Source organism: Haematobia irritans, chromosome 4 (assembly GCF_050003625.1).
Source record: "Haematobia irritans isolate KBUSLIRL chromosome 4, ASM5000362v1, whole genome shotgun sequence".
Lineage (NCBI taxonomy): Eukaryota > Metazoa > Arthropoda > Insecta > Diptera > Muscidae > Haematobia > Haematobia irritans.
The window spans coordinates 76,217,041-76,241,423 of NC_134400.1; the positions used below are offsets into that span (position 1 = coordinate 76,217,041).

Here is a 24,383-nt window from a genome sequence, read left to right on the forward strand (position 1 = left end):
CGTATAAGAATGAACATTTCTCAAGCTTGTTTGGATCGTTTTAAGCGAAATAAAATCGATTTTAAGCGTCGTTTCATAACTGTTGAGACATGGATCCACCACTATACTCCAGAGACAAAAGAACAATCCAAACCAGAGAATGAAGCCGCCGAGTCGCGCCGCCGATTTCAGTCGCCGCCGGCCATTTTTTGCCAGTCGACGCCGCCGCCGAATATGTCGGCTCATCTCGACTCAAATTTAGCCGCCAATTAATCAAAAATATTGGTTTAAATCAAAAAACTTTATTAATAATTGTAGTAATTTTAGTCAAAATTTTGAGCCTTTCACCCCCAATCAATCTATTTCAAAGTGTTATCATAATTTTGCAAAAATTTACCTCAGAAAATTTGAATGAAATGTAAATTTGATTGTACGATTGGTTGTACAACTAATCTCATTACCATTCGAATAACTTCAAATTGATTTTATAATGGATAATTGTCCGCCGCCGAAGAGACTTATTTATATCGGCTTAGCCGTCAAGCCGCCGCCGCCGGATGCAAAAATTTAATGTCAGCCGCCGCCGACAAAAATGGGTCGGCTTCATTCTCTGATCCAAACAATGGACTGAAGCTGGAGGAAGTGCCCCAAAGAAGGCAAAAACAATTCAATCGGCTGGTAAGGTTATGACAACGGTTTTTTGGGACTTCAAAGGTATTTTATTTATTGATTGACTATCTGCAAAAGGGTAAAACAATAAATTCAGAGTACTATTGCAACCTTTTGGATCAATAAAATGTATAAGTTCGAGAAAAACGTCTTGGCTTACACCACAAAAAAATAATTTTTCATCAAGACAACGCACCAGCGCACAAGAGTGTTTTAACAATGTCTAAAATCAACGAATTAAAGTACGAGCTGCTTGACCACCCATTACCCTGATTTAGCTCCCAGTGACTTTCACTTGTTCCCAAATCTAAAAAAATCCTTGCTGGCAAGCATTTTACTTCAAATGAAGATGCAATTACAGTTGTAAACCACTATTTTGAAGACTTTGAGGAAAACTATTTTAACAAGGGATAGAATTGCTAGAAAAGCGTTGGACTAAATGTATTGAAGTTTCAGGAGATTATATTGACATATAAAAATATTTTTGAAAAACTAACTATTTCGTTTCATTGATAGGCTAAGAAGTTTCCGAACTGCACTCGTATCCCTGTCCACTCCCATGTGCACTGAAGATACACAGTATTTGCATGTGGATATCTCTAGACTGGCTACGACAGTGTCTGCATTGCTCAATGAAGGAAGCAGAAGTAAGTTTATTTCGTTTTTGACAATTATACATGCTCGATTTGTATATTGTGCAACAGATTGAAACCCGGAGTTCTTTCGTTTTTGGCGCTAACCCCAGATAATGAGACACACTGGTCAGAATTGTTTAGAACACAAAGCGATGAAATTAACCATTTTCTTATCCAATTAGATTTAATATAATACATTTCTTTGTGGTAAATAGTATAAATGTTTCATCATTATAAAAATCCGAATTCAGACATGGTTTTATCAACACGTATACATCGAAATTCCACTTAATGGGTCCAATATAGACCAAGGACAATTTAGTTATCATGGCACCAATATTTTGGTAATAGAACTTGAATCTTAATTTGTTGGTCTCATAAAATGCTGCCACTAACTGACTTTCAGCAGGCCTTAAAGGAGACTTAAAGAGCTCATTCTAGAAACCTGGTAATATTCCCAATTAAAAAAAAAAAATGAGTATCCATCGAACTATTTAAGTGGGGATTAACAGTCACAGCGCTCTTAACAGAGACAATAAATTCATGTGCAATAATATGAAAGCCATTTTCATAGGAGAAGTGTTTGTCTTATTCATATCTGTTGACATATGTGGGGGTATCTTTTGAGTGTTCGTCGAACCCGCTGGCATGTTCTTCGTCTTTTGGCGCTGCTAGTCTCGCCGGGAAAAATTGTGTGGGTTTCGTTCGACAAAACTCCAATAGGACAGTACAAAAACAGACTGACACAAAATAAAAAAAAAGAATTGTAATAAAGGACCGAAAAGGATTGAGGATGTCGGGAAAAGTGTCGATTGCACTACTACCAAATTACATACATATTTCACCAACTGAAATAATTCTACCCCGACTGGTGTTATGCCGGTCTATCCCACCCCATGGAACACCTGTTCCACTGTAGCAACTCAAATCGGTACATTGGTCATGGTTGCCCCCAAACGCATATCTTATGTTACCTTTGTTGTCACCCACCTACTACATCCTTAGCAGGAACTAGCTCATTTCAAAACCCATAAATATTAACTTTTCCAAATTCACAATCGTCATTTTAGTCAATAATTAATCCATACAGGAACTATAATTGTACATATATATATGCGCCCACATAGCATTTGAATCATTTTACAAAATTTCAAAAAAGCAATCCACCTTTCTAATTAAATTAAAATTTAAGTGCAAGAATAAATATTCTAAACAAAAAATATTTTAGAAAATATTTCCATTGAGGCTGTGTAAACGAGGCTGTTGTCCGCCATGTGTGAACAGGTCAGGGTATCTATTCGACTTCAAATTCCCCAATAATGTATTCCTCCTGTTCACGTGTTATCAGTAAAATTTTTGTCGTGGTTTTCTGTATGTTTCTTTGCGTCCCCAAATAAAAAAGGCTAGCCAGGCGATTTCTAAAAAATAAACCTACGTTATCAGACCTGCGCGCAACTCTGTATGGTGGTTCTTTTCTTTTAGCAAGTGCCTCTGTCCTTTCTGTTAATTCCAATCAAAATGTCTTCCCTAAACTTTGTCTTGTTGTTGCCATTATTTTATTTTCAGACTGGTAAGTTGCGTATAGTAAGTACAAAACGTTGAAGTCAGATTGGCTGTACGTCCGTCCGAGGTTGGGAATACCTAGATTTCTCGTTGGGGATCTTGGACTCGATTTCCCACGTAGCGGCCCAGGTTCCAAAAATTCGATCAGAGATTATAAAACTGTGGCTTTAGCCAACTTTCTGTATAGTCAATTCAAATTCTCCTGCGGACGATATTTCACTTTAAATTTAGTTCGGATTTATTGTCCTTGGTAACCTCTAGGTTCACTTATTGTCCCACATACACTATATGCCAAATATGTTGGATGATCTTCGCCTACAGCGAATTTACAATCCGCATGCACGTTGAGCCGGTTTTAACCTCTCTCTTCTGGCCGATCTTCAGTAGCAAAAAAACACGATTCTCCCCATGTCGGAAGTCCCTCCTGTTTTTCTTCTGACAATCAAGCAGCTGGTGCCTCATATGTCTATCTGTCATATCTCATATTCCATTTGGAAATAACCCCGAAACTCAACTATCATCCGCCAGATGTCATCTTTTCCCCTGTATCAAAGGATGTTGCACGCTACATGTTCTTATCAAAATTATTACTCAGTGGAGCAACAACACTTTCAATAAAGAGAACTACAGCAAAAGCAGATGAAGCAAATTAAAATTCATAAACAAACAAAGCAACCGAATAAGTAATTGCCAAATCAATATTTATACTGGAAGATCTGGCGGGGTGAGCCAGCCTAGAAACATGTGTATAGTCAAGTTTGTGGAGTTTGGTATCTGGCATATTTTTTCAATAACTTAATAATACCAATTCTTTAATGTTCATGTCATGTTTATCCTATTAAAATTGTAATAATATGTAAATGCAATCATTGTAATTGTAAACAATATTACTTGTTCGCTTCATTTTAAACTTAATTTCCACTCCCGGCGCAAAGTCTCTAATAACTTGAACTGCGAATTCTGCATTTAACTGATATGCTTGCACTAAGAGTTTTGTGACATTTAGAACAACAATTTGTTCTCAAGAGTGTTGATTTGTTAAAAATTTCTAAAATAAACCTAATTTTTTCATGACGATTTCACATTTTGAAGTACAACTAACAATTCACATAATGAACTCATGTCAGCGTTACAGCATATATTATAGTACGCAAATAAAAACTTACCATACATTACAAACTGCATTACAGCAGAGGCAGAAGAACCAAAAGTAGTACGATAACAAGAAGAATTGAATAGCGTAGCCAATACCTCCCTCATCTAGTTTGAATATATGAACAAGAGAATATAATAGAAATCCAGTAGCTAAACATGCTGACATAAGACTCAATGTCATGCCATGCACTGTTCTTAACTCTGTTATTCGAACATGCACATAAGCCACTAGTAAAAGGCACGGTATAGATATAAGCATTAATACAGCGACTGTCACTATTTGACTCCTATTAATGTGATCCTCTACAGCTGTAATACATACAATAGCGTAAGTTGTTCCAGATACACTCTCTACATCAATGCAGTACTTGCTTTCTACGGTGTAAGTGTCGTTAGCATAAGGATCCATTAAAAGCAACGAGCCGTCTTGTACAACAAAGAACATATCATCTTGATCGTTATATAAAAATGACCTGTAAAATTTATAAGATAAAATACCATAATTAGATATTTAACAAATGTCAACCTTTTCAATACAATATTAAAACTAAATACTTCCGAATACTCATTTTCAAACAACAACAAAAATATATAGTTTCAGAATTTTCTCAAATAAATGTCAAATCTGTGTTAAAATTTTTGATATTAATATGAGACATATTTATACATATATATTTATTTGTTGAGATTTTTGTGTTACAATGGTTTACATTTTTTATGTTGCTGAAACATTTGTTAATTACTTAAAACTATAATGTAATATCTTAATAATATATAACTAGACTATAAAAATATAGTATATACACCTAGACCTCGCTTTGCGTTGTTTCGAAGTTACGTCGCTGCTGAATTGGTACTAGTTTTTACTTTGCGTCGTTAGATTTTCGAAGTTGCGTTGTTATCTTTGCATGGTTTGCCATAGAAACTCGTAATTGACTTTGCGTCGTATTTTTTTGGAACGTATCTGCGACGCAAAGCGAAGTCTAGGTGTATTAGAGTTTTTTGATATAAATTTCCTACAGCTAATTCTATCAAACATTTAATGAATTAAACATTTTAGGAACTAGAAGTCCTTACAAGAGAGTTTAATATTCGCTGAAGTTAAAAACAATTCTAATTGCAAGATTTAGCCATCTGCTCTGAATATAATAGTGATGTCGATTAGTAAAATATATGTTGCATATTTTACACCTTATACTACGTTCCTCGCAAAAGAGGATTTTGGACAAAATCCTCTTAGATTTCAGTAAATTTGTAATTGGCAAAGGGCTCGTAGAGGATTTCAAAAAAATCTCTTTCAAAATCCCCCATACTGCCTTGTGCAACTGTGGTCTTAGTACTATAAATTCGCTTTTTGCAACCCTGCCGCAATGTTCATTGTAGATGCACACAAAAAAATATCACCGACTTATTTTCAATTGAACACCTCATTGAATTTGGAAACGGATTCAATTAATATGTTAGTTGATTCAATTATCCCCTATACTGCCTTTTGCAACTGTGGGTTTAGTACTATAAATTCGCGTCTTGCAACCCTGCCCCAATGTTCATTGTAGATGCACACAAAAATGTACACCGACTTTTTTTCAATTAAACATTTAATTGAATTTGGAAACGGATTCATGTAATATGTTAATTGATTCAATTAATAATTTAATCAAATCCGAATAAGAGCCAATTAAAACAAGTGAGTAAAGTAGAAAGTCGGGCGGGGCCGACTATATCATCCCCTAACCACGCACTATGAATTAGTAAACATAAGCATTTGGGGGGTATCATTGGTATAGGTTTGGGAGATGAACCGCATTTCTTTATTTATGAAAATTAAGCAGTACATGTTTATTGCAATTTCATCACAATCTGAACAGAAACGCCATATATTAGGAGCTATACTTGGTTTTACACCTACAGAGTTAGGTTAGGTATAGTGGCAGCCCGATATACCAGGCTCATTAGACTATTCAGACCAATCTTATACCACAGTGGTGAACTTATCTCTTATCACTGAAACCTGCCCGAGTCTATGTTAAGCTCAATGACTAGGGACCTCCTTTCTAAAGCCGAGTCCGAACGGCGTTCCACAATGCAGTGAAACCACTTAGAGAAGCTTTGAAACTCTCCAAAATGTCACCAGCACTAGTGAGGAGGGATAATCCACTGCTGAATAACTTTTTTGGTGTTTGGTCGAAACTGGGTTTGACCCTGTGTATGCAAGGCGGGCATGCTAACCATTGCAGCACAGTGGCTCCTACCTACAGGGTTAGTACACAACTAATATTAAGTTCATTATTTTTTAAAAAGAGGAAATCGCTCAATTAGATAATGTAGCCAAATTTGTGAAAATCGCACAATGTATTTATGTAAGAGCTATGTGTAAGTCTCAGTTCGATCTAAATTTGAAATTTGAGTAACATTTGTCAATAAATAAGAGAATTATGGACAAATTTGGGAAAATCGGTCTGTGCATATATATGGGAGCTATATCTAAACGTGAATGGATGTGGATGCAATTTTGAAGGTTTGATTGGTACCAGCGAAGGTTACCTTGTGGTAAGTTTAAATAAGATAGGTTAATAAATAAGGCTATTATGATTAGAAATAAAGTTATTAGGGGTAACATTTTGAAAAACGGTTGGTTGATAAATAAGAATTTTATGGCCAAATTTGGAAAGATCGGGCGATACATATATATGGGAGCTATAGCTAAATCTGAACCGACCTCGTTGATTTTTTGCACATATTGCTAGTATTATTATAAATGATTATAGTAAGCCAAGTTTGAGTAAGATTGGTTGATAAATAATTTTATGGCCAAATTTAGGAAAATCGGGCGATACATATATATGAGAGCTATAACTAAATCTGAACCGATTTCGATGAAATTTTGCAGAATTGAAGAGTGATGAAAAATATTACTATGTGCCAAATTTGAAGGCGATCGGTGAGTAATAAAGCGTAACGTGACCCCATTTGTCGAAACTGGGCGATACATATATATGGTAGCTATATCTACATTTGATCAGATTTCTTCCAAATTCAATAGCGTTCGTCTTTGTGCCCAAAAAACACTCTGTACCAAATTTCATCAAAATCGGTTAATAATTGCGACCGGAATCTGTAGTGCTCTGGGGTTACTATTACTTTGCAAAGACCTCAGTTAATATTAATTTTTATATAAGGCAAAAAAGGGCCGTGTACCTCTAGCTATGCACTATCTAGCTCGTCGAAATGGATGGGTTTTTTTCGTTTCGAATAGCGATGACTTAAACTGGGGACCATTATCCATTAATACAGCTTCCGGTACTCCGAAAATGTAAAATATACCATCCTCCAGATAATCACATATTCGCTTAGAAGTAAAGTTAGACAAAGGATGCAAAAACATGAATCTTGTTAAGTGGTCGACTACTATTAGTAAACCAATATTACCTCTCTTGGATCGAGGGTAGGGCCCTAAAATATCTAAAAACAGTTTCTGGAATGGTCTGTCTGAGCTCATTGGCCGCCCCATCGGAGGTCTTAAAATACTATTCGGGCTTTTCGTATACCGGCACAACTCACAGTTCGAAACCTATTTTTGAATTTGAGAAACCATGTTCGACCAGAACAGATAACGTCTAATCTTTTCTATGGTTCTTTTCATGCCACAGTGTCCCGAGCTCGGTGAATTGTGAGCCCTGTAGATAATATCTGGAATCAAATCACTAGGAACCCACAATTTCCAGCAAGTGTCCTCCTGTCCTTCTCTAACAAATCGATTTCTTTTATAGAGGAAATGGTCGACTACTTTCAAATCAGGAAGGCGTTTCTGATCTTGAATAACATTTGCCTTGAGTCGTTCATATTCAATACTTCTAAAGTGAGGGGAATTCATATCTATAATGGGACCGTTGTCCTCAATTGCACTGACTTCATCAGGAATACGCGATAGACTATCTGCAACGACGTTATCTGTTCCTTTACGATGTTTTATCGTAAAGGTATAGCCTTGGAGTTTAAGAGCCCACCTTGCGAGTCGTCCAGAGAGATCACGTTGGCGCATAAGCCACTGAAGGCTAGCGTGATCAGTAATGACCACAAATTCCTGGCCTTCAATGTATGGGCGGAATTTTTTGATTCCCTGGACTACCGCAAGGCACTCCAATTCCGAAACAGAATAATTTCGTTGAGCTTTTGTAAGCTTACACGTCATAAACGCTACTGGAAATTCCATTCCATCCTCAGATTCCTGAGTAAGGACGCAACCAAGACCATGCAGACTCGCGTCGCATTGTAATGTAAACGGCTTCGTAAAATTAGGGGTTGCCAGAATAGGAGCGGACGTTAGCAAAACCTTCAGCTTATCAAAAGCGACTTGGGCATGATCGTTCCATGCAAATTTACGGTTAGATTTCAAAAGTTCAGTAAGAGGATATGAGACAGCTGCAAAATTATTAATAAACCTCCTGTACCAATCCGAGAGTCCTAAGAAACTCCTTAGCTGCTTAACAGAGGAAGGTACAGGAAAGTCAACAATAGCATTGACTTTCTCAGGATCGGTCTTAATTTGACCGTCTCCTACAATGAATCCTAAATATCTTATTTCCGTCATGCAGAACTTCGACTTTGCTATATTGATAGTGAGACCGGCCTTTTGCAAACATAGAGCGACCTCCTGGAGGTCGTTACACAAACCAAACGCGTTACACAAACCAAATGGCATAACAGTGTATTGGTATAGAGGTCTATTGGGAATCGTGAACGCGGTAATTTGACGCGATTTGCCCTCCAACGGAATTTGCCAAAACGCGTGTTTCATGTCGAGGCCTGTGATAAACATGGCGGGTGGCAAACGGCTCACGATTCCGTCCAGATGAGGCAGCGGGTATGCATCTTTAATAGTAAGTTTATTAATCTCCCGTGAATCTAGGAATAAACGGCTTTTATTTCCGCGCCTCACAAGGACGCAATTGCTGCTCCAAGGGCTAGACGATTCCTCTATTATTCCCAAAGCTAACATATGGTTCTTACTCTTCGAACATTAGTTTTTCAATGGCCGGAGAGATAGGCCAATGTCGCTGTTTGACGGGTTTCGAATCGCCTACTTCAATAATGTGCTCTATAAGGCTTGTCTTCCCCAAGCCATCCCTCTCATAAGATGGAAAAATGTCAATAACAAGTTGAAGTTTCTTCTCCTGGTCCGATGATAATATATGTAGTCCGGACTGATCCTTTGGATCATTATCCCCACCAGTATCTAATTCGGAAACAATTTTAGTATTGGAATCAAAAAGTCCAAAGGATCTCCAAAAGTTAACACTCAAGTACACGTCTTGCTTCAAAGATGGTCATGTAAGTGCCAACAACGTTATAATCGGACATTTCTAACTCGAGATGTATTGTGTTTAGTTAAAAAAGAGCGAACATTTAAAAATAACGGGATATCTCAAAAACTGTTCCATAAATTTTTTAAATTTTTTTTCGAATTCAGCAGCTCAAAATACATAAGAAAAGTTGATTTTCATCAAGTGTACATGATTTTTTTTGTAAACTAGTGTTATCGGTCTGAATTCCTACGGAGAATTTTTCGGATGTGGCGGTTGTTTGTTGGTTGCCACATCCCGCTGACGGTTTCCCGAAGAGTTACATTTCTTGCAACGGGGTTTAAATATATCTTTTGCCCCACACCCGTAGCAAACTATTCTTCGGCTATCTAGACAATCGTCATGCCTATGACCCTTGCCATCACAGTTCCAGCATATCAAATTGGAGTTTCAGTGATGAACTTCTGATATATCCTCACCATCAATGACTTCCTCGCGTTCGGAAACTTATATTACTGAAATATTTGGCCGTGTACTACGAAATCTATTAGGTAAGTTTTGGGTCTCCGAAAAAAAATGTTCGTGCTTACGAACCTCTTCCCGGAGTCGTTTCAAAGTTGTGATATGACAATATATAATAGTTCATATCTAAGATTAGTTTTCGCGTTTCTCAGCAGAATCTCAACTAGTTCATTTTCTGGAATTTCAGACGAAAGCCTTTCGGCCAAATCTTCTATGGTCGTCTGGTTATCATCGAACGATTCACCCTCCCTTTGACGTCGCTTTCTTATTTTCTCCCAAATATCGAGGTCTGACAATTGTCCGCTAAATTTCCGGTGCAACTCATTGCAAAAAGTATCCCAAACAAAGCTTGGGATCGAGATTTTGTCTAGTCAAGGATTCGACTCTGTAAATAAATTCATCCGTTGTCATAGAATCCCTCGACCCATCAAATTTAATATGCCATCCCTGAATAAGTGAAGAAACTCTCTTCAGCGGTATTGAACTTTGTGATCTATCAGGTAAATTTGGCAGCCGACTGGAAGTAGCTGCAGGTTGTCGTTCACGAGGACGGGCCTCCCGAAGAGGGGGCATATCATTAGGCCAGTCATGTTCCGAAACATTTGACCTACTACCGGCATGGGAAATATTTAAGCCAATTAAATATTTCTGTAGTTGTTGTTCAATAGTATTCTTTATAAGAGCACTTATATCTCGAAAAAAGTTTTGCTGCTCTGTCTGTTTCAAAGAAATAATATGTTCATCTCTGCAGTTCGATTGACGCACAATAGACGTGAGTTACGACTCGATTCAAAAAACTTAATATTTTGGCCGTGGGTCGTATACCATACGTTAACGCCTAAAGTTTTTCTCAAATGGCTCCTTGAACGAGTCAAAGGCCCCGAATATGTTATCTATCCAATCCTTTGACTATGTTCCCGTTCCATTTTCAACTTGTTCGTTTTCTGGTTGAATTTGAATATTTTGCGGAACCGACAAGTATGAACCACTTTCATTTAGCAAAACATCTGCACATTCGTCCGGAAAGGAAATATCCGACGATTTGCACGGGTTCTGACCAGAGAATGAAGCCGCCGAGTCGCGCCGCCGATTTTAGCCGTCGCCGACCCGTTTTTAGCAGTCGACGCCGCCGCCGAATATGTCGACTCATCTCGACTCAAATTTAGCCGCCAATTAATCTAAAATATTGATTTATATCAGAACAATTTAATAATATTTGTTATAGTTTTTGCCAAAATTTTGAACTTTCCACTTTTAATCAATTAGTATCAAGTTGCTATAATAGTTTTACAAAAATTTAGCTCAAAAAATTTGAATGAAATGTAAATTTGATTGTAAGATTGGTTGTACAACTAATCACATTACAATTGGGAAAACTTCAAATTGATTTTATAATAGATAATTTTGCGCCGCCGAACAGACAATTTTTTATCGGCTTAGCCGTCAAGCCGCCGCCGCCGGAGGCAAAAATTTAGTGTTAGCCGCCGCCGACAAAAATGGGTCGGCTTCATTCTCTGGTTCTGACATGAAGGACAAAATTGATTATCTCTTAAACACGACTTGGCACAAGATTTATGAAATGTGTGACTACACTGTGTTACAGCTAAGGCCCTGTCATTACTAAGTTCTCCCTTACAAATTAAACAAATGGCGGTTGCTCTACCTCCGGACAAATCCTAATTACTGTGATGCACAGGCATTATTATTATCGCCTGATAGGCGATTTTGCAAAAACTACACGTACGAAAAAGACTGTTTTTCATATGTTTGGGTATAAACATTATATGTTTGGAACTCGAATTCTTAAACACAATATTTTTGAGTGCAAACATATAATGTTCATAAACTAGCAAAATATGTTTGGGACATATATGTTAATATGTTAGAACATATTATGCTTGGGACATAAAATGTTTGTAAATATAATATGCTTGGATGCAAACATATATTAATTTAGAATAGCCCATAAACATATATGTGTTTACAAAGAGAGACAAAGTGTATGCTGGAAGTAAAATAATGAAAGTAACCAATTGGCGCATTACAAATATATATACACAAAGAAAATTTCATTAAATATAGGAAAAATACTATGTATGAATATAAACATGTATAAATTTACATATTATGAGTAAACATATATATGTTGTGATATAAGACTTCGCCAAAAATTGTATATGCTTAAGGCCGGCATGCACCTCTAGCGAAATTTTCGGTAGCAAAAATTTATTTAAGTCTACAACAACAAAACAGGGCTGTGTACACAAATTTTAAACCAGCTAATCGCTTTTAAAAATTGTTAATATATGTTCCAAATATTCCTCAAATAAATTGTTTATTATTTACAGACCTTTTAAAACTTTTTGCGCACACAATGATTGTAATAAATTAAATGTTTGCTGCCAAAATATGCTTTTGACAACCCTGATATTTTCATTAGAGGTGCGTACCAGCTTACGAAATTGAACGCTACCGAAAATTTCGTTAGCATAAATAGCAATGCATTTCTTATGGAATGAAATTTTTCGCTAGAGGTGCATACCGGCCTTTAAGTAAAATATTAAAATGAATATTCGGAGAGAAAATTCATTCGGAACCAAGATAAAATATATTTGAAAGAAAGAGCATGAGTTTTGTTTATCATTTTCACATTACGGGCACAATGTTTTTGTTTCGTCAAAACAAATCGGAACGTAGGACGAGTAAGTCAAAATATTCAAACAAAGGTAATTAAAGGGATCTTCATAAAAACTAACGAAAGGGCACTATACACTGAACAAAAAGCATGTCCGGTTCCAAAGATTGTGTCTCCACTTTAACAATTTTGATATTGATTCCGAACCAAAGAAGCGGAGAATACAAGTAAGGATGCTTTTAAGACACAATTCTCTTTTAAATGGGGTTTTGTGTACTTGACTCTACGAAGCACATTTCAATTTTTCGCTTTTTCAGCTTTTTTTCATATGCTATAAAATGTCTGTTAAAAACAAGACTTCCAGTGGAAATTATGCTATGTTTCAAGTAAAAAATGTCTTTAAAATAAAGTATTGAAAAACATATCCTATTTTTGAATGATTTTTGCCTTGTAGTCAAGATGCAAAAATGCAACAAATTTAAAGACAGTTTCATTAATTTTAAAGAATTTTTCTGAATTATTAAAGTCAAGTTGACCTTAGTCCAAAATTTGTTCTTTCATGTTATGATACCCATTTTTAAGTCAAATCACTTAATTATAACGACAACACGACTTCATTGAAAGTATCGACCTTTGAAGATCTATAAAAACAAAGATTAGTTCCTCTTTATTAATGAGTAGTCCAAGAGGAGTTGACGGATTTTTTCAAAAATAAAAGCGGGCATTGCGTTCGAGTTTTGCCGCTAAAATTATTTCTCATTTTAGCGGCAAAACCAAAATAACATTATAACTTTTTTCGGTAAATTGTATTATAACATGGTGGGGAAAGATCCAAAGCAACAATTGAATAAGTTTATTTTCTTTAAAAGAAATTATTAAAGAAAAGTAAAAGGGTAAACATGGTAATTTTAACGTGATAATGCCAATTTATACCGCCTTAAGAATTAAATTAAGTACAAAATTATTCGTTAATAAAAATTCATATTTATTTGTATTTCTAAATTAATGGTGTTACATGCTAGCAAACAATTGTTCACACCAAAATAAATGTATGTGCTGTTTTAAAATTGCTGTTTAGAATTTAAATATAATGTGCTTTTGAATGGTTATCGTTAACCTTAGCATTCGATGGAAAAATATTTATATATACTCGACTTCACGTTCTTATTTTGTAAGAGTTTTTGAATTTCTTCGAAAATTTTAAACTTGTATACAAAAACCTTTATTTGTTACACAATTTTTATTGTTGCAATAAAAAAATAATATTTGATTTGAACTCAGTCCATTTCGTTTATATCAAGAACTTTTCTTTTCTGACTTTAAGTCTTTTATAAAACACACTTTACAATTTCGTAGTAGGTTAGGTTAAAGTGGCAGCCCGATTAAGATTCAGGCTCACTTAGACTATTCAGTCCATTGTGATACCACATTAACTAAAAATACCTATTACATATGGGCACTTCTAGTTTTAACCGTTGAACCTTCTCGATTATTTTCTTCTGTTGAACCAACCAGATTGTTCCAAAAAACATTAGCAGACTGCTTAAGTTAACGTTTTCCAGGTCCGCCAGTAATCTGAAGCTATATGCCACTAAAATTTGCTTACGCCTTACACAAAATGCAGGACACTCACACAAGAGGTGTTTTATTGATTCCTTTTCCTCCGCATCATGACAGCTCATACAATAGTCATTAACCTTGGCACCAACAGTTTTTGCAAAATCGCCTATCAGGCAGCGACCCGTTATAGCAGATATCAGGAGTGATATCTGGCGTCTCGAGAACACTAGCATATCTAGTGTGCGGTTTAAGTTTAAATGGGGCCATATTTGCTTGGTGTCGTTACAACCCTTACAATTCTCCCATCGAACATTTGTCATCATGACAGCCTTCTCACGCAGTAAGAGCTTCCAGGTAGCCAGAGGCACACCAACAGATTCTAGTTCCCCTGGAATATGTAAGGTAGTTCCTAGCCTTGCTAGCTCATCTGCTTCGCAGTTCCCCGGTATGTTCCTGTGGCCAGGCACCCATATTAGGTGAATATTGTGCTGCTCAGCCATCTCATTGAGAGATTTGCGGCAGTCGATGGCCGTTTTCGAGTTGAGGAACACAGAGTCCAAGGATTTTATTGCAGGTTGACTGTCTGAGTATATATTAATGCCAATATTGCTTAAAGCATTACTTCTCAGCCAATTCACCACTTCTCTTATTGCTAATGTTTCAGCCTGAAAAACACTACAGTGATCAGGTAATCTTTTCGCTATTCGAAGTTCCAGATCTTTAGAATATACTCCGAAACCCACTTGGCCATCCAATTTGGAGCCATCAGCGTAGAAATCTATATATCTTATATTCCCCGGGGTCCGTGTACACCACGCCTCACTGTTGGGAATAAGAGTCTCAAACTTTTTGTCGAAAAGTGGACTCGCCAAAGTGTAATCCACTACGTTAGGCACATCTGGCATTATTTTGAGGACCGAACTGTGTTTTCCGACCACAGCGATAGCTCGCGCAACCGAACAGCCGTTGTTGCAGCTGACTGTTTGCCCAAAATGTCTAAAGGCAATAGATGCAGTATGACATTAAGGGAGTTTGTTCCTGTCTTGCTGAATGCACCTGAGATACACAAGCACACCATACGCTGAACTTTGTCTAAACTTGTCGGCTGGTGAAGTGCCGGCCACCAGACTACAACACCATATAGCATTATAGGTCTAACCAGTGCCGTGTATAGCCAATGTACAGTTTTTGGTTTTAGTCCCCACTTTTTCCCTATTGCCTTTTTGCACGAGTATAAAGCTACCGTTGCTTTCCTCGCCCTTTCTTCAATATTAAGCTTAAAGTTCAGCTTCCTGTCCAAAATAACGCCAAGGTATTTTGCACACTCCCTAAAGGGAATTTCAATACCCCCTAAGGAAATGGGCCTAACCGTGGGAGTTTTGCGATCTTTGCAGTACATGACTAGTTCTGTCTTTGCAGGATTTACCACAAGACCATGATCTTTCGCCCATTTCTCAGTCATCCGGAGGGCTCTCTCTATGATATCTCTAACTGTTGATGGGAATTTTCCCCTGACTGCTAGCGCCACATCATCTGCGTATGCCACCACTTGTATCCTTTCTTTTTCTAGGGAAACCAGAAGGTCGTTTATAGCAACATTCCAAAGAAGAGGTATTAGAACGCCTCCTTGAGGAGTGCCTCTGTTCACATACCTTTGTATGTTTGCTTTTCCTAGTGTGGCTGAAATGCGTCTCTTCCTTAGAAGTTCGTCTAACAGCCTAAGTATACCTGGATCAACATTCAGAGTTGTCAGTCCATTTAATATCGAGCTCGGATGGACGTTATTGAACGCCCCTTCGATGTCTAGAAATGCCACGATTGTGTATTCTTTGACAGATAGTGAGCTTTCAATAAAGCTGACTAGTTCATGTAATGCGGTCTCAGTAGACCTGCCTTTCGAGTATGCATGTTGTCGTTTCGAGAGCAAACTTGAATCGACGCTAGTTCTAAGATAAATATCTATCATCCTCTCCAGAGTCTTAAGTAGGAATGATGATAAGCTGATTGGTCGGAAATCCTTCGCATTCGAGTGAGAGGCTTTTCCCGCTTTAGGTATGAAAACGACTTTTGATTCCTTCCACTTTCGTGGAATGTATGCTAAGTTGATACATCCTATATATATCACCGACAACCAGGGGATAATTCTGTCAGCCACCGCTTGTAACTCCGCCGGAGTAATTCCATCAGGTCCGGGTGATTTGAATGATCCAAAGCTATTTAACGCCCATTTTATTCTAGATTCTGATACAATTTCCTCGATAGGAAACGACCGCTGAGCCACCGCTGTGGCACCGCCAGTGCATGGTTCAACCGTCTGATTTCCGGGAAAATGTGTGTCCAATAGTACCTCCAGCGTCTCCTCACTGGACGTTGTCCAATTGCCCTCCGATGTTTTAATGAAACCTGGAGCGGAGCTCGTGGATGCTAGCACCTTCCGTAGTCTGGAAGCCTCGGACGTATTCTCAATGCTGCAGCAGTAATCATTCCAAGAGTTATGCTGAACCTTTCTCAGTTCTCGCTTGTTATCTCTCAGATTCTTCTTGTAAGCGTCCCAATCCACAGGAGCTCTGGTGGACTTTGCTTTGTTAAAGAGCTTCCTGCACGATTATCACAATGGACTGAATAGTCTAAGTGAGCCTGAAATTTAATCGGGCTGCCACTTTTAACCTAACCTTCCTGCACGATTTCCTCATATTACCTAACTCCGTAGACCACCATGGTGGTCGATTTTTCCCCCTTGGCTTCCCTTTAGGGCATGCAGCTTTCAGTGAAATGTTGAAGGCCTTAGTAATACTCTCCACTGCGTGTTCGATAACTTGCACAGTGCTCATATTTGTCTCTGGTATTTCCGGTATCATTATATTGAACGATTCCCTATACCTATTCCAGTCAGCTTTCCTAACATTTGGCGGAAATATGGTCTTGGTGGTATGAACATCAAATTTGAAACTGATGTAGCGATGATCTGAGAAGCTGTGTTCACTTAAAACATGCCACTCAGATATCATTTCATTCAGTTCTTGCGAGGCCAAGGTGATGTCCAATACCTCTTGTCTGTTTTTAGTGACAAAAGTTGGGGCATCTCCCTTGTTGCAAACTACCAGATTAGTACGCAAAATAAACTCTATTAGCGACTCTCCCCTTGCATTAGTATCACTACTTCCCCATATACTATGATGCGCATTCGCATCGCATCCCATAATGAGTTTCGTCTTTTTTTTCAGTGACTCCTCAACTAAGGTCTTAACGGCACATGGAGGCATCTCCCTGTCATGTCCCATATAGACCGAAGATACCCAATATTTGCATTTGGCTATTTCTAAATTGGCAACGACAGTGTCTGCATTGCACATTGAAGGAAGCAGAAACAAGTTAAGCTCGTTTTTAGCAATGATACAGGCTCGAATTACATCATTACCAGTATACTGCAATAGTTTGAACCCCGGAGTACTTAATTCACATATTTTGTTTCTATAAACATATGGTTCTTGAATAAGAACTATGTAATACGTCTATCATTACAAAACAAACTATTTTGTAGTCACAATTGCCCAAAGTTGCCCACAGGCAACATTCTCTACCGCCTAAACGAATGGGCGTGGCGACCCGAAATTTTGGCTAGACGCTTCTTAAATGACTTCAACATGATTAAAAGTAAAAAAAAAATTTAGCGATACCTATAAAAATTCGGGGTCGAAAGGGTTAATAAAGAGGAACTAATCTTTGTTTTTATAGATCTTACTGTTTAATTTTTCACTGTTTTGCCCTGTTTTCATTTTATTTTCACAACTCTAAAAAGAGTGCACTGAAAAAATATTGTCGTGAGGCCAAAGAGTTCATGTCCTTAAAATAAGAATACAACTTTTGCTTAGCTTAGAAGACGCATTTCTCTCATATATAAAGTTCTTTCCATGTTCAAAGGTCGATACTTTCAATGAAGTCGTGTTGTCGTTATAATTAAGTGATTTGACTTAAAAATGGGTATCATAACATGAAAGAACAAATTTTTGGACTAAGGTCAACTTTACTTTAATAATTCAGAAAAATTCTTTAAAATTAATGAAACTGTCTTTAAATTTGTTGCATTTTTGCATCTTGACTACAAGGCAAAAATCATTAAATAACAGGACATGTTTTTCAATACTTTATTTTAAAGACATTTTTTACTTGAAACATAGCATAATTTCTACTGGAAGTCTTGTTTTTAACGGACATTTTATAGCATATGAAAAAAAGCTGAAAAAGCGAAAAATTGAAATGTGCTTCGTAGAGTCAAGTACACAAAACCCCATTTAAAAGAGAATTGTGTCTTAAAAGCATCCTTACTTGTATTCTCCGCTTCTTTGGTTCGGAATCAATACCAAAATTGTTAAAGTGGAGACACAATCTTTGGAACCGGACATGCTTTTTGTTCAGTGTATAGTGCCCTTTCGTTAGTTTTTATGAAGATCCCTTTAATTACCTTTGTTTGAATATTTTGACTTACTCGTCCCACGTTCCGATTTGTTTTGACGAAACAAAAAAATTGTGCCCGTAATGCGAAAATGATAAACAAAAATCATGCTCTTTTTTTCAAATATATTTTATCTGGGTTCCGAATGAATTTTCTCTCCGAATACTCATTTTAATATTTTACTTAAGCATATACAATTTTTGGCGAAGTCTTATATCACAACATATATATGTTTACTCATAATATGTAAATTAATACTTGTTTATATTCACACGTAGTATTTTTCCTATATTTAATGAAATTTTCTTTGTGTATATATATTTGTAATGCGCCAATTGGTTACTTTCATTATTTTACTTCCAGCATACACTTTGTCTCTCTTTGTAAACACATATATGTTTATGGGCTATTTCTAAATTAATATATGCTTGAATCAAGCATATTATATTTACAAACATTTTATGTCCCAAACATAATATGTTCTAACATATTAACATATATGTCCCAAACATATTATGCTAGTTTATGAACATTATATGTTTGCACTCAAAAATATTGTGTTTAAATATTTGAGTTCCAAACATATAATGTTTATACCCAAACATATGAAAAACAGTCTTTTTCGTCCGTGTAGAAGCCATAATCTTGACCTATATCTCTGTGAAACGAAAAAATGTAGAACAGCACACATACGGATGGCATGAGGGATGAAGGTTTTCCTTAATCCTTTTTTCATATAAGGACTTATTTCCTCCAGCAAACAATGTGCAGCTGCTTTATGTAATCGATAAAGTTTACGGAAGCGTTCGTCAGGTATTTCGAACTGATTAGTAGCATCTCTTAATCTTCTACGATGCAGACGCAGCATATTTTGACGATCGCATTCTTGCGCTCTAATTAAAGCCACATTGTACATTTTCACATATGTATATTTCATCTCAAAAATTTTCACTTCACTAAACTTTTTATTATCATATATCAAAATCGTCTGCCTTCTATGTGGGTGCATCTCTTTGTAAGTTTAGCTTTCAGGAATCTTCGTGTATGATCTTTATTTGATGTTGATGCCTTCTCATTACCCCTTGTACTGTTACTAAGTACATTTAGTTACCAATTTGTTCCCTCACCTCTCCTTCCATCCACTGGAGGAATTTTTTACATTCACTATTGAGCAATAGAAAATGTTGAAGGAGAACTTGTTGTGTTGTTTCGAACTGGAAATATTGCTGAGAAAATAGTGCGATGCTGCCGACCATGTTATAATTCCGCTGGTGATTTTCCCATTTTGGGATCTGGTGTTGATGTGTATGTTACCAAGTTCGTGTATAACGCCCGCTCTTGATTAGTTTGTTCCTTTGTTATCTTGTAGAAATTTGATTTAAAAGTCCGAAGAAACCGTTCAACCAACACATTTGATGCTGGATAAAAAATCTTTTAAATTCGGAGGATGTAAATTGTGTACCATTGTCACGTACAATGGTACGGGGTAAGCCTTCAATTGCAAAATAAGTTTTGTTGGGCTATTATAGTTGATGCTGAGGTAGGTGCCGAGACTTGTCTTACGAATAGAAATTTCGAGTACGAGTCGATACAACTAGCCAAGGATAGGTCCTACAAAATCAATACGTATCTTTTCCCATGGCATTTTTGCCTCGGGCCATGATGAAAATACCTGTTTTGGACTTACTCAGTTTTCTTGATATATAGAGCAACTTTTCGCAACCCTTTTAATTTCTTTACCAAAATCTGGAAACCAAACATATATTCTAGCAAGTTGTTTCATTCTGGCTGCCACCCTCAATGTCCTTCATGCAACATATTCATTCAGAGTATTTGGTGTGAAGCATATTTTCATTGCCGTCGGGAAGTCTATGAGCCAAACCAGCTCCAATTCCGCGGCTGGATGGGTCTGTTGCAAGAATAATAGGATAATTACCATCATAATGTAATAATTTGGTAACGTTCATAATATCTTGTAACGCCTTAAACGTATTCTACTGACTTTTTGGAAAATATGAATTTTTCTGCTTTAAATTTAAGCCCGTGAGTCTCTAGCATTTTAAAAATATTTGTACGTTTTGAATATGTTCCTCATTTGTTCTACCTGTTATGTCTTGCACTTGCAATACCGAACGGCATACGCTTATATCGATATAATCCAAATGGTTATAACCGTTATCATTTTTGATTCTTCACATAATTCGATATGCAAATAGGCATCACTTAGGTCTATTTTGGAAAAATACTAAACCCCCTGAAATTTTGTGGAAAAGGTCCTCAATTCGTGGTATTGGGTACTTGTCAATCCCAATCTGTGAATTGAGCGTTGTTTTAAAATCAGCACGTATTATTACACTGGTAGAAAAAAGGCGGTACGTGGCCATTACCGTTTGGTATTAATTGATTGGTTCACGTTACCTTCTAATTTTGATACCACTTTCTATCAAATCATTTACATGCGGTATTATTATGGTATTAACTATCACATACCCGTAGCATATGATATGTCGCCGTTCCTAAAAACTAAGTTGTCGCCTTAGTAGTTTAGTTTGTTCACATAAAGAAAATAGACGCCTTAATTGCAATATTTCTTGGAAAACATGATGACTGAAAAAAACTAAATTTGTGGGTATAGGGAAGTATTCGTAAGTATAAAATGTTTTAGTATTATTAATGTTTACTAATTCGGAACCATTCTCTCATTAGATACGTAAGAGACATACAAAATCTTTCCAAATCTCACAACAGACAGCTTGAGACATGCAGAGCATGTGATGGGACATAAAATTCAAAGAATAATTTTGCATGAAAAAAGTGGTGAAGTGTACTATGTATTTTATAAATGTAGTTAAGGAAAATTCATTGTTACGTGTGTTTTATTGAAATAATATGTATTATAACAATACCGTTTTGGTATTATTTGGTAATACCACACTGTTTACCCATCAATAACTTAATGGTATAAATATTAATACCGCTTAAGTATTATTTTTAATACCATTTTGGTATTTTCATAATACCGTATGGTACTTTCATGCTTTGCGTACCGCCTGTACCGTTCGGTATTGATATTGTTCCGTACGGGGTTGGCTAATTATCAATAACGTACGGTATCGATTTGAGCCCGTATGGTAATAATTTTTCTATGGGTATAGGGGTTTGAACAATTACAACTGATGACTTCATTGTTAACGAGGCGTTCAATTTCTTGTTTTGCTTATGTATGGTTTCATAAATTTTGGAACTGACAACTATCAGTAATTTCGTTACAGAGACCTTTTATTTCAAATCCGAATTCCTTGAACCAATTCAACCCAAATATACAAGGCCGTAGCCAGGATTTTAATTGGGGGGGGGGTTCAACTTTAAAAAAAAAATTTGTAAAAATGTTATTTCTATAGGAAATTTTTGCAAAACCTTATTTCTATAGACAAAATTTTGCAAAATTTATTTTCTATAGAATTTTTTTGAAAAATTTTATTTCCCTTCGTTTTGTTTTGTTATTGTTGGTTTTGTTCTTAAAGCATTGTTGTTGTTTTTTTTATTGCAGCTTAAAACCTTACATTGACTAAACTACAAGTGTAGCTTAACCAACAGAGGAAAAGAATGTTTGTCAAATTTATTTGGGCAAAGCCCAAAAAAGGTTTTTGTATGATAGCCGGCTATAGAAAATTTTTGCAAAATTTTATTTATATAGAAAAATTTTTCAAAATTTTATTTTCTTTAAAATTCAGTCTCTTGACAATAATCTTCCAGTGAAATTTTTGTCGAAATTTAGTAAAAAGTACCTTTCCGCTCAAAAAATACCTTTTTTGTACTTTCTTAAAAATTGTATTTTCCATCCCTGAGTTACTGGCAAAGTGACCAAAATTTTTAAAAGAATATGCACGTTTGGAAATATCTCTTTATTGCACTCTACAAGTGCTTCCATCGCTGAATTAGGCAGGTTCTTTTCGCAGGTTTTGCGCCATTTCATTTACACATGTGTTTTTTGCTGTTTCTTTCTTGTTGCTATGGCCAAACAAAGCGAGTCGTGTTCACAAAAAGAACAACAAACACACATAAAAAGCAGAAATACATTTTCCAAAAATGAAATTTGTGGTGCGAGAACAAAAACAATTTGTTTTTCGACCGTCGTTTGACGGGCTTTTCAACTAGTATTCTAGGAGGGGGTTTGATCCCCCTCACCCCCCCCCCCCTGAATACGGCCTTGGAAATATATTGCTACCATGTTCTATGTTTACGGCATAAATACTTATGCCCATATTCATAATAATTTACTGACAGTTTATCGAATGAATCTGTATGGTAATAGCAGGTATAAAGTTTACGTTAACTTTTATGAATATGGGGGTTAATGTTCGATTTTGTTTGCCCATTTCGACCCATATTTTCGACTGTTTGTATTTGACTTATGGCTGATTCCTCTAACAATACTTCCTGAATTTGACGGACTTTTTTTCAGAACTAACTTGAAAGTTACATACCTTTGCAATTTGAGCAACTTTTGATCATTTGTGGCATTTTGTTTCGTTCTTGATGTGATAGCAATCAGTTCTCTTGTGTGACTTACCACAGCCTGGACAAGACTGAACGCTTTTTATCGGGACCTTACCCTGTGGTTGATAGTGAGCATTTGAATATCGCCGAACAGAATTGACATCGTTAATTGAGTCCATGTATTGTCAATCTCACTGGCACTGGCTTTTACCGTTGCTTCAAAAAATAGAGCAGATTTGTAAAACTCCGTCTAGCGTTGGATTTGATTTCTGGAGGCAAGCTGATCGGACTTTTTCATGTGGAGTGTATAACACGATCATATCCCTTATTTTATTATCGAAATTGTTGTTGTAATGTAGTATACATACAGTAGTTTCCAACTCTACTTAATCTAAGATATGTGCTTAGTATTAAGGTTTAACTATAAGCCAATTTTTTGCAGTCGTAGTCCCAATTATTATTATTTTTTTTAAGTAATTTTAATGTATTTTCTTTATGATGGGCATCTCTGTAACTCTATATGCGATTTGGGCTTGGTTGTAAAATGAGTTAAATAAATAAATGTAAATAAATATATGTTACAGAAACGATTCTTGGAGGGTGGATATGTATATACTAACTTACGTGTTGCATGGATTTCCTATCTCAATGGGTAGTTTCAACTCGGATTCCATGTCTTCGATGCAGTTATCGTATAAAGTCACATTTAGAACATAGATATTTATATTTCTATTTGTAGAAACGCACATTGCTCTATCATGAATTAGGCTCATACTTTCCCCCATGGGACAGCATTTCTTCAAGCGTGAACTTCTCGAATGATATGGTTGCAATTTGCATTTTTCCCTTTGTGAACAACTGTCAGGAAATCGGCTTAATGATTGTATTGACTCTGAAGATTCTGTCTGGAAAGGCAACTAAACAAGTAAATTATAGGATATTTAAAAATGATCCACAAAAAATAATCATGGTAGATAAAAGAGTTGATATTAGTAGAAGCATTGTAATTTTATTGTTATTGTCTACAAATTAGTGCAAATGTTTTAGGATTTCATCGACAGCGAAAATTTCGTAAATGCAATATAATCGCGATAATTTGTCGAACCCTCCCTAAGGTAACGCCATCAAAAGGAGGTAATCCCTCAAGAAAGAGATTTAAGGAACGCTGAAATGCTTTGCTTATCCTAAAGAAATTAGGATCAGTCGATCCAAGCACGTTCTCGACTAAGCAAAGCAATTCCTTAAAATTGGACCAAGGAATTCTGGAAGCTGGAAAGAGGGAAAGATCGCCGGATGAACTGCCATCTTCCAAAAGAGATCAAAGATCGTTTGCCTCAGTGGAAAAGAACATTCTTGTGATGGCGATTGTTAACAGGGGAGCAGTGGACGGTTTTGTTCCAGAGTACAAG

At 36.4% G+C, this 24,383-nt stretch overlaps 1 protein-coding gene across 6 annotated transcripts in view; it reads right to left on the reverse strand.

Moving 5' to 3' along the window:
- mthl14 (methuselah-like 14) overlaps nt 1-24,383 on the reverse strand; it is a 260,291-nt gene that overhangs the window by 115,194 nt on the left and 120,714 nt on the right. For 4 of the 6 annotated variants that reach the window (XM_075304321.1, XM_075304318.1, XM_075304319.1 and 1 more), the window contains exons 2-3: nt 23,599-23,891; nt 4,013-4,474 (exon numbers count right to left, since the gene is read on the reverse strand). In XM_075304321.1, coding sequence (XP_075160436.1) covers nt 4,013-4,474; nt 23,599-23,759 — 623 coding nt within the window. In that variant the 5' untranslated portion in view covers nt 23,760-23,891. The remainder of the gene's footprint in view (nt 1-4,012; nt 4,475-23,598; nt 23,892-24,383) is intronic. The other 2 variants (XM_075304320.1, XM_075304317.1) reach the window with 2 other exon arrangements.